Source organism: Crocodylus porosus, unplaced genomic scaffold, assembly GCF_001723895.1.
Source record: "Crocodylus porosus isolate Cpor-Errol unplaced genomic scaffold, CroPor_comp1, whole genome shotgun sequence".
Taxonomy (NCBI): Eukaryota; Metazoa; Chordata; order Crocodylia; family Crocodylidae; genus Crocodylus; species Crocodylus porosus.
In genome coordinates, this window is record NW_017728911.1 from 16129399 (window position 1) to 16145797 (window position 16399).

General features: G+C 44.2%; 1 protein-coding gene across 2 annotated transcripts in view; it reads right to left on the minus strand.

Moving 5' to 3' along the window:
- The window catches only part of CGNL1 (cingulin like 1), a 108138-nt gene that overhangs the window by 13161 nt on the left and 78578 nt on the right, over positions 1 to 16399 (minus strand). For both annotated transcript variants that reach the window (XM_019533492.1, XM_019533491.1), the window contains exon 14: positions 3160 to 3243. In XM_019533492.1, coding sequence (XP_019389037.1) covers positions 3160 to 3243 — 84 coding nt within the window. The remainder of the gene's footprint in view (positions 1 to 3159; positions 3244 to 16399) is intronic.

Sequence of the window (16399 nt, forward strand, 5' to 3'; positions counted from 1 at the left end):
CCCCTTACCCCCCTGCCCCCCAGCCCTTCCGTAGGGGGTCCCCAGCTGCCAAGGCTATAAGGCCAGGGACCCAAGTTCACAGCAGCACCCGAGCCCCAGCTGCTGCCCACAGGAGGTGGTAGCTGCTGCAGTGGAGCAAAGCACAGAGTCTGGCTCCCCTTCCCCCTGCAGGTGGCACAGCTGGTGCGGAGCCTGTGGGGATGGGCGGGATGCGGGTTGCCCACTGTGGGCTCAGGTCAGCTCCCCACTACTGTGCACACTCCTGGGGAGGGAATAGGGGGCACATGCAGCCCAGATATGTGTTCAGGGCACGTGCAGACTGGGGCACCTGCCCTGCTGCCCTCCCCCTGCTACACTCCCTGCCCTGCTGCCCTCCCCTAGGGCCTCTGCAGCCCAGTGGGTGGGACCCAGGCTGCCTGGTAGCCATTAGGGCTGCGTGAAGCTTTGGTCCTTATTCAATCTGGAGGAATTTCAGCCTGATTTGGTGGCCAAATCTCCAAATCCAAATCGAATTAGAGGACCCTTTAAGCTCTCTGAATTGAATCGGAACCCTCCAAATCAATTCAGAGAGATTCGAAAAGATTCAGATATTCAGATATACAGACAGCTTTAAATGTTTTTTCTACATACCTCTAGGTAGCAGGGATTTGTGAGTGCTGTGATGCTGGGGTGCATGGAGTATCCCACAGAAGCTCAGAGGGCTCCCCAGCATGCTCAGAAGCAGACCCAGAAGTAGACCAGAAGCCACCACTGCACCCCCCGGCTCACCAACGGGAGCCTTCTGGGTCTGGGGGTGGGGTATCTGGGGGCCCCCCATGGCCAGTCACCAAGCCAGGGGGGTATGGTGGGGGCCCCAGTGGACCTGCAAGTGGTCCATTTCCGGGTTTGCTGACGAGCACGTAGAGGGCCCCTCTGTGCTCCTAGGGGACACTCCATCCAGCTCAGCATCGCAGCGAACACAAGCCACAGTGGTACCTCAGGGTATTTAGAAAAAACTTTTAAAGCTGTGTCTATGGCTGAGTCACTGATTTTCTGAATCAGCATCGAATCTTCAGATTCAGATTAGGCTGAATCGAATCAGGGACAGTAATCCAAATCAACAAATCGAATCAATGTTCCAGATTCGGGCCAAATCCAAATCTGAATCAAATAGGGCCTGTTTTGCACACCCCTAGTAGCCATGCACATGTGTGACTGCACACATGCACATGTCACCCCCTGCCTGACCACCCTCCTCCTGTTCCTCTCCCCCACCCCACCCAGCCCCTTGCAGGCTGAAACTCTGCCAGTCTGCAGGGAGCTCTTTGCAAAAATGGAAAATCTGTGTGTTTCACTGTTAAAATGAAAAAAATCAGTGTTTTTCTCAGGTAAAAGGGAAAAAAAAAATTGAAAACCTGGATCCATGGTAATGATAAAAATGGTTATACCTCCTCCTGCAGTGACCTAATTTCTCTGAAGTTATGAGACTGGCCTATAATGGGAGTATCTTCAGGGATATCAGCAGGTGGCAGACTTCCCTTTAAAGTTATTTCTGATTTGATGTCTAACAGAGTTTTAGAAAAGCATGTTGCTTTTCATGAATAAGAGGCCCTACAGTGGGACTAAAGGGAGTGTACAGAAGTTGCTTTTTTTGCTATTTAAAGTACTATATCATCACAACTGAACAGAATTACACAGCTTTACTGCACTTTAATACTGGGTACAGCACTTTAAATTAACCCTTGTTAAATGAGGTATTAAATTTGAAGCACTGTATTTTATAGCACTTTAAATAACTTCTGGATGCTGGTCAAATTTCTGAGCAGTGGAGAAGTCCCAAAAGGCTGTGGAACACTCCTTGCCACCTAGCCTGGAAAGTGCAGGGAGGCTTAGCGGTCCCCCACCCCACCAAACATCGTACTTCTGTCATATTTAAGAGTCTGTAACTTTATAGTACTATAAAAAGTGCTCTAAATTACAGTGCTGTAAAATGTGCAGAGCACTTCTGTACAGACCCAAAAGGTCCAGGGCACCTAGCAATATTAGGTGCATTACCTTTGGTGTTTGCATCTGTCTTTTATACTCTACCTGTTTAATAGGCAGTAAGGACTCGAGCAACATGGGTTCTATTCTTGGCTCTACCACTAACCTACTTTGGGAAAGACATTTCTCTCTGTACCTCAGTTTTCCCATCTCTTAAAAGAGGTATAATGATACTTTTATAAAATGTTTTGGGGTCTTTGGCTGAGAAGTGCTACAGGAAAGCTAGGCATTATCATCATCACCACCATCACAGTGTATTACCAAATATTTTTAATACACTTTCAACTGTCTGATAAACATGTAGGCACCAGCAGTTTTCAATTTTACAATCATGTTATTATTATTTGTTCTTTGCTTAAAATGTTTTTTCTTTTTAAATCTGATGAAGGTTTTATCAAAGGCATAACAAGTCAGCAGGGCACAGAGGACAGCAGTGACACATGGAAGCAGTAGTGACATCTAGTTGCCAACATGCTGTCGGCATGTTTGTGTGTCTGACGTGACAACTATTAATTTGTTGCTCACTCCACCAAGCTGGCAGTTGCTCTAGTTGCCCTGCCTTAGTCATGCTACTAAGTTTTATATCTAATGTGGCTGACATGATTTTTAATAGCTTTTCCTTATTTAGTCTTAAAACCAGTCAATATCACTATAAGCTCACTTTCCTTATGGTAACAATTCTATAAAATTTTATATTTATTAGTTCCAAGAGATCCCAAAACCTACAGGCAGACTGTACACAGTATAGGAATCTTGCACCTCTGAGATGAAAGCAGGAGCTGAATTATCGCACAGCACTGTACAATACACATGATCAGGACATGAAAGTGATGACAGCTCTATTCAGTTGAAAATGCAGGGAATATGGGAGAGGGAGAATGTATATACAGAGCTGAACAATGCAAATATATTTTTACTTTTATGACAGTGCCTTGGAATCTTTAATGACCACAGATGGTGAGAAATTTACTTTTTTGGCTCTTCAGAAGCCTCCAAGCACATCACGTTGGGGTAGTACCAGCTAGTGAATCACCAGCACCACTTCCCTGTCTTGCATACTGCTTGCAGGCTCCCAATAAAAGCACTGATTCTGCTTAGCTAGATATGGGGAGACGATGGCAGAACTGCAGTTATTACCTGCCTTTCCAATGAAATCTTGTCACACTCCAAATCTTGTTTTGTAGCCCTTTCCTGAAGTAGCTCGTTCCTCATATGTTCAATCTATTTTAAAAAGAAAAGTAAGAGGTATTAAGCAAAAATTTAGCTGTTTTTTAATGAAACCAGAAGTGTGAAATTCATCATTCCATAAAGCTGAAGGCACATGCATAATACTAAATAATGTTAGCTCCTTGCAGACATTAAAAAACAATGGCACTTTACTTTAAACTCCGTGTGCCCCTGTGCCGAGCCCTGCGTATGCCCAGGAAAGGCTGTGCGTTAGTTGGACCTGGCTCTCCCAACATCTGTAATACTGATCAGGCACTTTTAGTGGGGTATTTTTGGTGCTTTTATCTAATAGCTGGTTGAACCAGCTATTAGATAAAAGTGCCAAAAAGCCTCACTGAACTCCCCGATCTATTCAGATGCTATAGAGCTGGGTCAAAGTAATGTGCTGCTTATTCCAGTAAAGCATTTTTTTAATGTCTACAAGCAGCTGTTATGTATAATCCTGGACAAAAATTATTCCCTTTCAAAAAAATCACTGCCCATCTTTTTCTTGGTTATTTGTCAGAAAAGGATCTTCTGGATTGCTGAAGGTCACTGAACTTTTACTCCACTAAAACTGTAGGGGGTGGAGAGAAAAAGGTACACGGTGTGATTTACATCAACAGTGACATTAAATGTTAAACAACAACAAATAATAGTATATATTATTATACTATGTATTTTCCATGCTTCAGATGAAGAATTAACTAAAGAGGTACACTGTTCCTTAATTTGTTTTTATCTGAATATTTAATTTTACTGGAAAATTCCTTTGAAGATCAAAAAAGGACTGTAAATTTACCCTCAGAAGGAAGCCAAGTGACAGCTGTTACTGAACTACAATGAGGCATTGAAGCCCAAATTCTCCCCCTCTCCTGCTTCTACTGCAGCTACCGTCAAAATCTTTATAAATGCATTTGTAAGATATTGTTACTTCAGTATTTATGCTATTATCGAAACAGCTGTTACTGTCAGCAGTATCATACAGGAAATACAGCAAAGATCATGGTAATGTTGATTTCTGTACTTACAAAAATATCTGTGAAGGTTTCAGTGACTACCACTACATGTCCTTCATTACCATAGTTATATATTAACTCAGGTTGAGTAAACAAGCAAACTTTCAGTTCAAATAAATCTGTGATATATAAGTTATCTTACAAAAACCTTCAGACACCCAGCAGCTAATTATTACATAAAAATATAAAACAATGCTGGGAATGTGAAAGTTAAACAAGTAGAGCACATAATTTTTTATTTTGGGTCTCTTTCACCACATTATAACCTTAAAAACCAAATCTTTAACTAATCACATGTTGAAAATAGGTTGTGTAAACTGTTCCAGTAACTTTTATATGGTTTCAGCCACCAGGAGTAATGCATGCAGTTGCAAGTCTTTTGTCCAAGTGGGATTTTCAACACTGACACAAGACATTCTTAAACAAAATTCATATCAATTACTGGACTTAAAGTGTATAAGCACCTGACTGCTCTGGATATAATTGTTGCAGAGAGGCCTGGAAGCATAATAATATCACCACAGTTGGTTTTTTTCTTCCTCTAAGCACAGTAATTAAACATTTGCCGAGTTATCATTTAATGAAAGATCATTATAATACTTTACTCTTTACTTTACTCTTGTATGCTTTATGAAGAGGTCTTTAAGGAAGACATTATCAGGCAAAAACAAGTTCAGGATGTCATGAGTATCTAGTTAATTAGAGGTTCTAAAAACATCCTCCACCTGCCTTTAGGAGCCATCTGACTCCCCCCCACAAGGATGAAGCTATGGAATGAGCAGTAGAACTTCATTTTGATACACGAATGTGTATGGTTGTTTTACATGCCAGTGATCCTAACCTTTAATGTTCTCCAGGTATGGGGATAGCAGAAAAACACACCTGAAGTCAGCATCATGCATCTTTCTGCCAAAACTGCTTTGGTGTTGCAAATAGACACAGAAAAAATACAACAAAATCTGAAGTAAAATAAATGACTAATTAAAAATGCAACTGCTAACTGAAAAAGGGATTTTGTTACTGATAAAGACCTGCTTAATGAGCCATAAATGTGGTTCCATGCACTAAAACACTATTGCATTCTCACTGTGCTCAAAGATGTAACTAATATGCACAACCAAAACCAGGTCTCAAATTAAGGAAGCATTTAAAAGATGATTATCATACTGGCACAGTGATTGATACTGTTGCCAGATGCTTAATGGTAAAAAGCTGTGCCAGAAAAGGAGGGAAGGAACACAGTGTCAGGGTGGACCTATACAGAAATGCCCATAAAAGAGGAATGACAGGATATAAATCAGTTAGAAGACTGCTTTCTAGTTATCTCCATGTATTTTTCATTAACAAATATTTTCAACAAAATGCAAAGGGGACCCTGCCCAAAAACGTGCTCTGAAACACAAACTCTACAACAGTTCAAAAGTACTCTTGAGCCTGTAGCATGAAGTGGTATGTGCTAAGATTCTACCTTTAACATAATATATTCTGATTACATTAAAAGAATAAATTAACTGTGCAGCTTAAGGAAGCAGTTTTCACAGCTGGATTTAAACCCAAAGCATTGGAAACAATAAAAGTATCAGATACTAAAGAGTTTTATTTGACATAACAGCAATTTGTGCCAGCTTTAGGATTAGAAGCAGCTGCTGGGTCTGTTATTAGTGAAAAGTAATTTGATTTCTAATACTATTTTAGACCATATCACCACTATTTACCATCTCCCACTGGGTATTCAGGCTGTTTTACTTGCTAGGTATTAGCAAGGAGAAGTGGAAAAAATGGCTATTAACTTACAGTCCATGTACAATTCTCAAACAAACGACTCAAAAAAGAACATAGGCTTTTAACTAAGGAAGCTAATAAAAACTTTGATCCTTTATAATTGAAAAGGAACCTTCATTTCCACATTTTCATTTACTAGCCTCGCACACCTGCTGCCAACCTAGGCGCAGGTGTACAGCAATTCGTTGGGAATACTTTATCAAAAGGATGTGAATGACACATCCAATGCAACTTTACCCTTCCATATTTAGTCTGTCATTGCCATGGAAACTGATCCGTCTTGTGGTTATTGGAAATGACTCTGAAGTCAGTAGATTCACATTTGAAATGTTGTGGAGCGCACAAATTTCTGAGGGCATATTATGCATATGTCCATTGTTTTTAAAGAAAAAACAAGCAGCCCAAGTTATTCCTCTTTGTTAGCCACAGCACTGTATAATGAACTATCCTGCTCCCTTTGGCTTTCAGAAGCAGCAGGACTGTTCTCTCTTTCCGTTTTGTGTGTGTTTACTGAAGCCTTTGTTTTTAACCATAATTGTTATTATTTCCTCATATCAAAATCCAAGGTGGTGGGCCCAATCATAATATCTGTAATCCTGATCTATTCCCCAATTAGCTCAGCTATTTTTCAGACCCAGGGATGAAGTTAAAAGTTTAAATGCAAACTTTCCTAAAGTTTGGAGGTCTTTGGTATAAGAATCTGGGCTCATGCTTATCATTTCCTTCAAATATGCTAGACTTCAGATTCTTTGAGAAAGTGGTACTGGCAGTACAAGTCCATGCCAGTCAAAGTTCAGGACCTACCAAGATAAGATTTCTACTTTGTAGTGATCCTGCATTCCTTGCAGTTATTTCTGGTAACTGCATTTTTTTTTGTATAGGGGACAGATCTTCTCTGTGGGTATTTATTATATTCATGAATCACTGTGGAAGTGCATGGGATCTTTCTGGGTGGACAAGTTCAGGGAAAATAAATATGAAACCCAAATCTGAAGCACCTCCAGGACAAACATTTGTGGAAGGCTGGTAGCAAGTCCAGATTATTAAACAAACCATTCTGCATACATTTGTAGTCTTAAGAGTTCCTATAGACCAGAAATTCTTAGCCCAGGTGCCACAGCATGCTGGGATCCTTTTCAAGGGTTCGACAGGTTGTCATACAATGTTAGTACTGTTAGATGTGCAAATAGATTAATAAACTAAACTCAGGAATTTCAAATAGAAATCCACAGTATTAAAACATGCTGACCTGTTGTGTTTTTTCTGAGTTCTTGGTAACAGAAGACTTTCTCTATTATTTTTCTGTAGCCCAAATAAGTCAAAAACTAAGAGATGGCATTTTCCATGGGGTGCCTCAAGTCTAATGAGAGGTACCTTGATTTTAAAAAAAGTTAAGAACCAGTCCTTACCTTGAAGAGTTTTCTACCAAGACAAGGTGCAAGAACAACAGGATAAGGATCTACTGGCTATATCAGGCAGTCCATAACTCTTATCAGATGGTTAATATATTGTGGGCACTGCATCAAAGACAAAACTAAGGAAGGGCATGAAACAGGAAAGAGGAAGTGCTGTATGGATCACTTCAAGGAAAGCGGTCCATATGTGAATGGCAAAATGAAAGAAAGAACTGAGATGTTACATGAGAGGCTGGCTTTTACTGATCAAACAGAGGAGGGATATCTCAATGACATCTCACAGACGGAGAAGAGCAAACAAATAAGGAGGAGCTCAGCTGTGAGAAGCATCAACAATCAGAACAAGATTAGTACTGTACAGGAGGGCCTATAGGGTGTGACACATGAATGAAGGAGGGAAACTGAAGATATCATGGTAAATACATTCTGAATGGACTGCCTGACAGTGATGGGAGACTCAGAGTCATGAAAGGAGGCACTAGTATAAATCAGGACATGAGATGATGAAGACATGAATGAGAGTTCAGACTGTTGGGACAAAAAGAAAAAGGACAGATTTTCAAAAGTTACAGACCTGGGTGGGATGAAAAGCAGCTCACTGTTAGTGTCCCTGTGCATTCAAACCTATGATCTCTTTGCTTAAACCATCCCAAAGTCATGCTCACAGGAATGAGGATATGGCAACAGGGTTATTTGTCCATAAGGAAGTGGATGGAGACCACGTAATTCATTTCAGAACAGTACATTCCCATCCTGTGTACATTTAGGCAGATTGTGACTGATTAATAGGATTCCTGTGTATTTCAATGCTTGTATGGCAGAGCAGCAGAACCATGTGACAAGCCTGGATCACATGCAGCTCTGAACTGGCAGTTAGGTATTTGTAATATGGAGCCAGCCCAACCAGAAACCTGACATTCCCACTTTGTTGCAGCCTTTTCTGGGAAAAAGACAGGGGAAGAAGCATCTCCTGCAACCCTACCTGGATTCTGGGTAATATGTACATAAAAGGGGGATAAAATGTAATGTTACACCAAATTTATGAGCTGCTTAAACTTGACAATCTCATTTAATTCCACAGAAGATAAAAACAGTCATTTCCATTTGTTTTTCCTACAGCTTGGAGTATTAGTCTTTGTTATCCATATATTAAGTATTAACACAACAAATGTATAATACAAAATCTTACAGAGACACACAGATATTAACAAAACAAATCCATTATCACATTTTATGTCATTATAAATGCTTAACAGACCCTGAAATACTCCAGTAATTTGACTACTTAGCTATTCTGGCATAAACTCAAAAAACAAAGCAACCTTTGTATCTCATGCATGAAATGAAAAACTCTGGATCTCAATACAAACACTTCTTTTCTGCATTATGTAATATTTTTGTTACCCATCTGTATTTTAGGTTTCCATTTAGCTAGTAAATTAAATTTTTGCAGTAACTACTAGTGCAACTACTGCTAAGGTTCTTTCAGCAGACACTTGCAGCATGTATACCCTAGTATTAAAGGCTTCCCAACTGAACAGTAGCATAAGCTCAAATTAAAATGGTTCCTTTACATTCTGATTCACTGAACATGAGGGCATCTCTCAAAAAACTGATTCAGGGCCTGTATAATATCAACAAAATAAAGATAAAAGACACTACTGAAATTCAATAGACCCTGAGAAACCTTAGCCCCAGAAAATTACTAATACTGTACAATGCTGGTGCAGGAGAGCAAGCTGAGGCTTAACTCATATTAAGGAACTTAACTAGTTCAGTGGAAGATAACTTTTCATTAAGACATGGAAATCAGGATTTTAATGCTTGTACTCCCACTGCCACTGAAGCTGTTACAACCTCAGAAAGTCTTTCTTCAGAAATAATAAAAAAAAAACCCATTTAAACAACATATTATGAACTATGCTGAGCATCATCTGACAATGCACTTGTCTCTATAACCTCAAGAAAACTACTTATGAAGTCAGGTACTTAGGACCTTTGCTGCATGTTACACTTAGGCCTGGTTAGTGTCTAAGTGATCAAACAGTAAAACGTGCTAAGTGTCATCGTGGTATAGCAAAGCTAGAACTTTTCTGGCAAGGAGTTTCTCCAGATCATATTATCTAACGTGCTGAGCTCAAGTCAGACTGCTTCAGGAAGGTAATACGATCAGGAGACTCTGGTGCAGTGTAGGGGCCGAGACTGACAAGCAGCTGTATCAATGAAACAGCTGTTTGCCGGTTCCAGCACACCTTCAATGGCTCTGGCACTTAGGGCGTGCTTTATTGAGACTGCAGTGGCATTACCATGCAGGCTTTCCTCCCTTCCCCATGTCCCTCCTTCCACAAGCATATTGGGAGGGAAGGGAAAAGCTCAGCAATTGAAGAAAGTTTAAATCAAATGAAAACAGGTGCAGATAAGGTGTTCAGCGGAACAGGGAGACTACAAGAGCTTGGCTCATTTAGCTTAGCGGTATGAAGGCTGGGAAGGGATAAAATATTTTTCCAAAAATCATGAATGACGTGTGCACCCCACAGCTGGGGAGGCACCATGGCGGCAGGAGTGTGGTGGTAAGCGCAAAGCTCTTACAGATGCTGCTGGCACTGTCAGCAGCTGGGGGTGTGGGTAGTGACCACCAACAGATGCTACTGGCAGCAGCAGCCAGCGGGGACTGGGGACCGCCCACAGACACTGCTGGCAGTTAGTGGCAGGGTGGCAAGTGGAGACCATCCACAGGTGCAGCTGACAGTGTCAGTGGCACCTTTTTGTAGGGGGTGTACGTGCACCCATGTGCACCCCCTACGCATCACCCCTGCTGTAAATATATCGGGGTGGGATCAGGAGGCTAATACCAGCCAGGGAAAAAGACCTCTCTAAGATAAAGTACAGTAGTAGCACAAGAACAGATGGGCCATGAATACATTTAGTTTAGAGACTGGGAAAAAAGAAATGAGGTTTTGGAACAGCATGCCAGTAGAATAGTGATAACAAATCCTAACATATTTAACATGGCACTTTGGTCAGTTTATTAAAGAGATTGTGACATGGCTGCTCCCAGCAGCAGGGGACTGGATTTGATGATCCAAAAGGACTCTTCCTATTTTTTGTTCCCATGTCCCTATTTCTGACTACTAGTGACCTGCAGAGTGCCCATGGGTAATTTAACCTCTTTCCCTCAGCTTTCCAATCTGTAAAATTAAAATAACACTATTTATCTAACTTGTAAAGTACTGAGATTTACTGATAAAAAGGGGGGGGTCAACCCACCCTGTGAGAGAGCTCCCCAATGGAAAAGATGGACCGCAGTCTAGGGAAGACCTTGGTTGATGAGATATGAAAAAAGCCAACCGTGAGGGGTGGATGTAGCAGGAAGGCCAGTGTGGACCATTGTTGACACTGGGTGTGCTCAGATTCTAGTAAGGGTGGAGCTGGTTCCCCTTAAAGGATGCAGGAGGACAGCTCCCATAAAGATGATTTGTATGCATGGGTGCATCTTGACATACCCTTGATGGAGAATCCAAGTGACAGTCCATGGGATTACGAGGGACATGCCGGTTGGGGCAACGACAGAATTGCCACACCTGACGATGCTGGGACAAGACTGACCTGAAACCTATGATGTTCTAGATGGCATCCAAGTGGGGAGTGGCCTTCACCCAGGACTGACTGGAGAGGATAAAGGGGAGTTGGCTGAAGAGGAGAGAGAGGCACCTTTTGATATGGAGGAGCTCATGAGTGGGACCCCAGTTTAGACAAGCACACAGAAAAGAACCAGCTTTCCAGGTCATTTGGGATACCGATACAGTCATCAAGAGTGACTGAGGAATTGATAACATGGATTTCCAGGGTGGGGATCCCTTGAGAGAGAGTTACAGATCAGGGTACAAACTTTATGTTCCATGTTATTAAAGGGGTATGTCAGGTGCTTAAGATTAGGCATCTTCTGTCTAGTTTGCACATCCCCAAACTAATGGGTTGGTGGAGCGTTTTAATGGGACCCTTAAGAGTATGCTTCACCACTGCCCCTCAAGAGGCCCCAGGCACTGGGATCTGTTGATTCCCCACCTCTTATTTGTAGTAAGGGAGGCACCTCAGGCCTCTTTAGGTTATGCCCCTTCTGAGTTAGTGTATGGGCATTCCCCACAGAGTTTACTGGGCTTGGTTCATGAGGAGTGGGAGAGGGACGAAGGTAGTACAGTAAACCCCTACCAGTATATGTCCTACCTAAAGGAGAGGTTGCAGGTCATGAACAGGGTAGCTGGGAGCAACTTACAAAATGCACAAGGAAAACAAAAAAAGCAGTATACTAAAAATATGAGACAACGAGAATTTTGGGTGGAATGTGTCTTAGTCCTCCTTCCCAGCTTCACAAACAAATTTTTGACCTGCTGGTAAGGTCCATTTACAATTGAGAGGCAGGTGGGCCTGGGTGATTGTGAAGTACTCTGACCTGGGCACAGAAAGGAGGAACAGATTTATCATGTGAATCTGCTAAAATTATGGCAAGAACCTGAAGGCCTTCTGGCCACTCCGCTTTTAAAAAAAGGAGGAGTTCGGGCAGGAAATTAAAGTAGCGAGAGAGCAGGCTCAATGTGAGGATAGAGTACGTCTAGAGCAACACACTTCATGAAGGGGCAGTGAATGCAGTTAAAGCAGGTAGTATGGGAATTTCCTGAGGAAGGGTTAGAGGGGTTGTACATAAAATCTTGACTCTGAAAGGAGCAATTGTCCATGAGAAGAAGTGGAGGAGGATACCCTATCATCAATACAAACTTATTAGAGAGGAACTAAATAAAATGCTGGAATAAGGGGTAATCACAGCCGCGCAACCTCTGGAGGAGCCCCATTATAAGAGCTCCAAAAGCAGACAGGACACTGTATATTTATTTTTGAAAATTGAATGCCATGATGCAGTTTGACGCATTCCCCATGCCTCATGTGGGAGAACTTCTGGAGTGTATAGGGCAAGCAAAGTTCATTTCAATTTTCAACCTAGCAAAAGGGTATTGGCAAATATAGCTGAGCAGAAGACCAGGCCAAGACAGCATTTGGGATCCCTTCAGGACTGTATGAGTTTAAAGGGATGCCACTCAGTCTTAATGGAGCCATAGACACCTTTCAGCAGTTGACAGACTGGGCACTGGCTCCACATTAGGAGTATGTCGCTGCATACACTGATGACATCGTGGTCTACTGTGGCAGAGCACCTTTGCTGCCTGCCACTTTAGGGGCCAAAGCAAGCAGCAGGGCAGCCAGCAGGTGCAGGCCAGCCTGATGAGGCAGTCACATGACCGCAGGAGGGCCTTATGATTGGAAGAGTGGGTTGAGCAGCCTCCATATTAACTCAAGCCCTCACTCCTGAGCTAGAAGTTTTCTGCAAGCAGCCAGGGAAGAATATCACCTGGCTGAGCTGCTGCTCATGGAACATCTTTGGAGGTAAGGGCAAGAGCTACAGGGATGGCAGGAGTCTCCTAGTCCTGGGGAATGACCAAAAGCTACACTCTGCTAAGGTGTGATGGTGTGGTGGGGCTGCCTGTGGCAGGGTGGTCCCCAGGAAATGTCATACAAGTTGTCTCCCTAGTGAAAAGAGTAGGATGCCTTATAGACCCAGCCCCCACAAACTGGTGGGTAACCCAGACGTAGGCACAGGCATACATAGGGAAAGGCACCTGAGCCCCACTGGGAGTAAGTCCTGGGTGGCCCCAGTGAGGGGGCAGAAAATGAGTCTAGTGAAGGGGCAGAAGTGTGTGTAGAAGCCCACACAGAGTAGGGTTCATGGTAGCAGCCTGAAGGACTGTGTGTAAGGGATGCAGAGTAGGGTCTGCTGAGGTGGGTCTGAAAGGCTGCACAGGGTACACGCAGAGTAGGGTCGACCTGAAGGGCTGCACATAGGCCAGCCCCACAAGACAGTGCTAACCTAAGTAGGAGGCCCTATTGAGAGGGCACAAGTGGTAGGCCCTAGTATGAGGGTGCAAGTTGAAGCCCTATTGAGAGGGCGTAATGGCCAAGGATACCTGAGGTCACATTTGGGCCAGAGGCCGAGTGGTACAGCTCAGCAAGGGAGCTGGGGGAAGTAACAGTGGGAAGTAATAATGGCCTAGTGATTTGGATGCTGTCTGTGAGACATGGGACATGGTATAGGGAAGGTCAGAGCCATGTGTTTTATGCCCTAGGCATCGGGGCACTAAATGGGCAGCCTCCTGCATTTTTACACCAATTATTTATATAACAAGTTGTGGCAGGTGAGACTGGGTAGACTGCCCCAGAGACAGGTGGGCAGGCCAAGGATGAGACCCACGCCCGAGCAGGCCCCTTGTAACATCTACACAAAAGGATGGGACCAGCATGTAGCAGCACTTAGAGAAGTCTTATAAGCCTTAAGACAGGCCAACTTAATGGCCAACCTGAAAAAGTGTGCTCTGGGCAAAGCTGAAACTAAATACCTGGGGCTCCTGGCAGGCTAAGGCTGAATAAAGCCCCTGGCAGATAAGATTGATATAATAAGGAACTATGAGCCCCCACAGAATCAGATACAAATACAGGCCTTTCCCAGATTGGCCAGGTAACTATCGTAGGGTTCATTCCCTGCTTCACAGAGCTAATGAGCCCTATGATCAATGCCATCCAGGGAAGAGGCAACAGCTTGATCAAGTGGGATGCTTGGTGCTAGGAAGCTTTTGAAAGTGTCAGGAGGGAGTATTACACTGGCCTGATTTTTCACAGCCTTTTATTCTACATACTAATGCATTGGGTGAGGCGATAGCTGCAATCCTCCCTTAAATGGCAGAAGGAATAGAGGCCAGTAACATATGCCAGCAGGAAACTCAACTATCATGAGAGAAGGTATGCTACAGTTAAAAGAGAGTGCCTAACATTTAAGTTGGGAGTGGAATATTTTAGATATTACCTGTTAGGCCATGAATTTAATCACAGATCATGCCCCATTAAAATGGCATAGGTCCACAAAAACAAACAATGCCCTGATTATGTGGTGGGCTTTAGCACTGCAACCATTTCAGTTTTCTGTTGAATATAGGACAGAAAAGACTGATGTAGTGGCTAATTTTTCTATCCCATTGCCATCCAAGGGAGAGACCGGAAGCACGTGGCTGTTTACAAACTACTCAGGGGGGACCAGCAGGCATTGGGGGAGTCCCTGTTCCCCCGAGTGCTATCAGGAGTGACTAGAAATAACTGACATAAGCTGGCAGAGGGTAGATTCAGGCTAGACATCAGGAGGCGCTACTTCACTGTCAGGGCAGCTAGGACTTGGAACCAACTTCCAAGATAAGTGGTGCTGGCTCCTATCCTGGGAGTCTTTAAGAGGAGGCTAGATGAACACCTTGCTGGGGTCATTTGACCCCAATACTCTTTCCTGCCATGGCAGGGGGTCGTACTTGATGATCTGCTCAGGTCCCTTCCGACCCTACCGACTATGAAAGCACATTAGGTAATATCTGAAGAACTGCCAGCAGGAAAACCAGCTGCACCAAGTAATTGGTGAAGAACACCTAGTGGTGTCTTGAGGGGCGCAACGTATGGAAGGAAAGATGTGAGGAAGGGAGGAAAGCCCAAAGTGATCTCCCAATTCAACTTACCCCAGATGAAACAAGGAACACCAGCAGGGAACAGAGCTCCATGCAGCACTTTAGGACCTCAGCACTTTCTGCTGCCCTGCTCTGGGCTCTGCTGGTGCTGGCTCCGGGACACCAGTGTGAGCCCCATGCACCCACTCACTCCCAGTGATCCCAGCCCCATGGTACAGGCACAGGGCAGCATGCAGCCCTGATCCCCGGCAGGGAAGGAGCTGGTGCTGAGCATGGGGGAAAAGCGGGCCCTCACCTACCCCATGGCTGGCGCTCCCTGGTACAGCCACTCACAGCTCGCATGGGGCTGTCCTCAGCAGGCGCAGGCAGCCCCACGCGGGCTGCAAGCAGCTGCAGCACTGGGCAGCACCAACTTGTAACTCGCCCCCGCTGCCCGCCTGGGCCTGTGCTGGCTCCAGGCTCCCCATTGGGGCTGGACATGGCGGCAGCAGCTGTGGCCCCCCCGCTTGCCACATTGGGCAGTGTTTCCCACCGCCACCTCTGGGCTGCCCAGCGCGTGAGCTTCATGTGGGCAGCAGCAGCTAACACTGCCCAGCACAGCAAGCGGCGGGGGACCGCAGCTGCTGCCGATAGGCACAGCCCTGACGAGCGAGCCCAGAGCTGGCATGGGACCCAGATTGGCAGCGGGGGCATGTTACAAGCTGGTGCTGAGTGCAGGAAAAGCAGGCTTACCCCATGGCCAGCGCCCCACGCTGCAGCCTCTCGCAGCCCACCCGGGCTTCCCCTGGGCCCTACTGCCCCTGGTTCCTGTCATTTTTGATAGGAATCAAAGACAGATAAATATTAATTTTCTAAATTTTTTTTAGGGTCCCTTGCGGGCCGCATCTGGCCCACAGGCCGTATTTTGCCCACCCCTGCCATAAAGGATTTGGAATATAAACAAAACTATGCTACATTTGTGCAATGGTATCAATTGTATTTATGATCTCAGTGTGGCACATTTTGATTGACTAGATGGTTATGTGAAAGATCTGGCAGCTATTATAAACAAAATGGAATGCATGCTTCCTCCATAAAAGTTGTTTTATCAGCAGGGATCTGGGTTTTCTGTTTCCAATGGAAGAACAGAGAAAACTATGGATTTCCCATTTTTAGCAGAGAAAACGCGGATTTTACCTTTTAGCAGAAAAAGCCATGGATTCCCCCCTTTGCAAAGAGCTCTGCAGGCTGGCAGACCTTCAGCCTGCAAGAGCTGCCTAGAAAAAGGGCAGGGAACCCCCAGTCCTGTCTGGAGTGGAAGGGGGAGGGAGCGGGAAGGGCAGGGCCTAAGGCTTTTAGTCCCAGGGCCTCAGCTCAGACTCACTTTCCCTCTTGAGCCTGCAAGGTTAGGTAAATGGAGCTTGCAGAG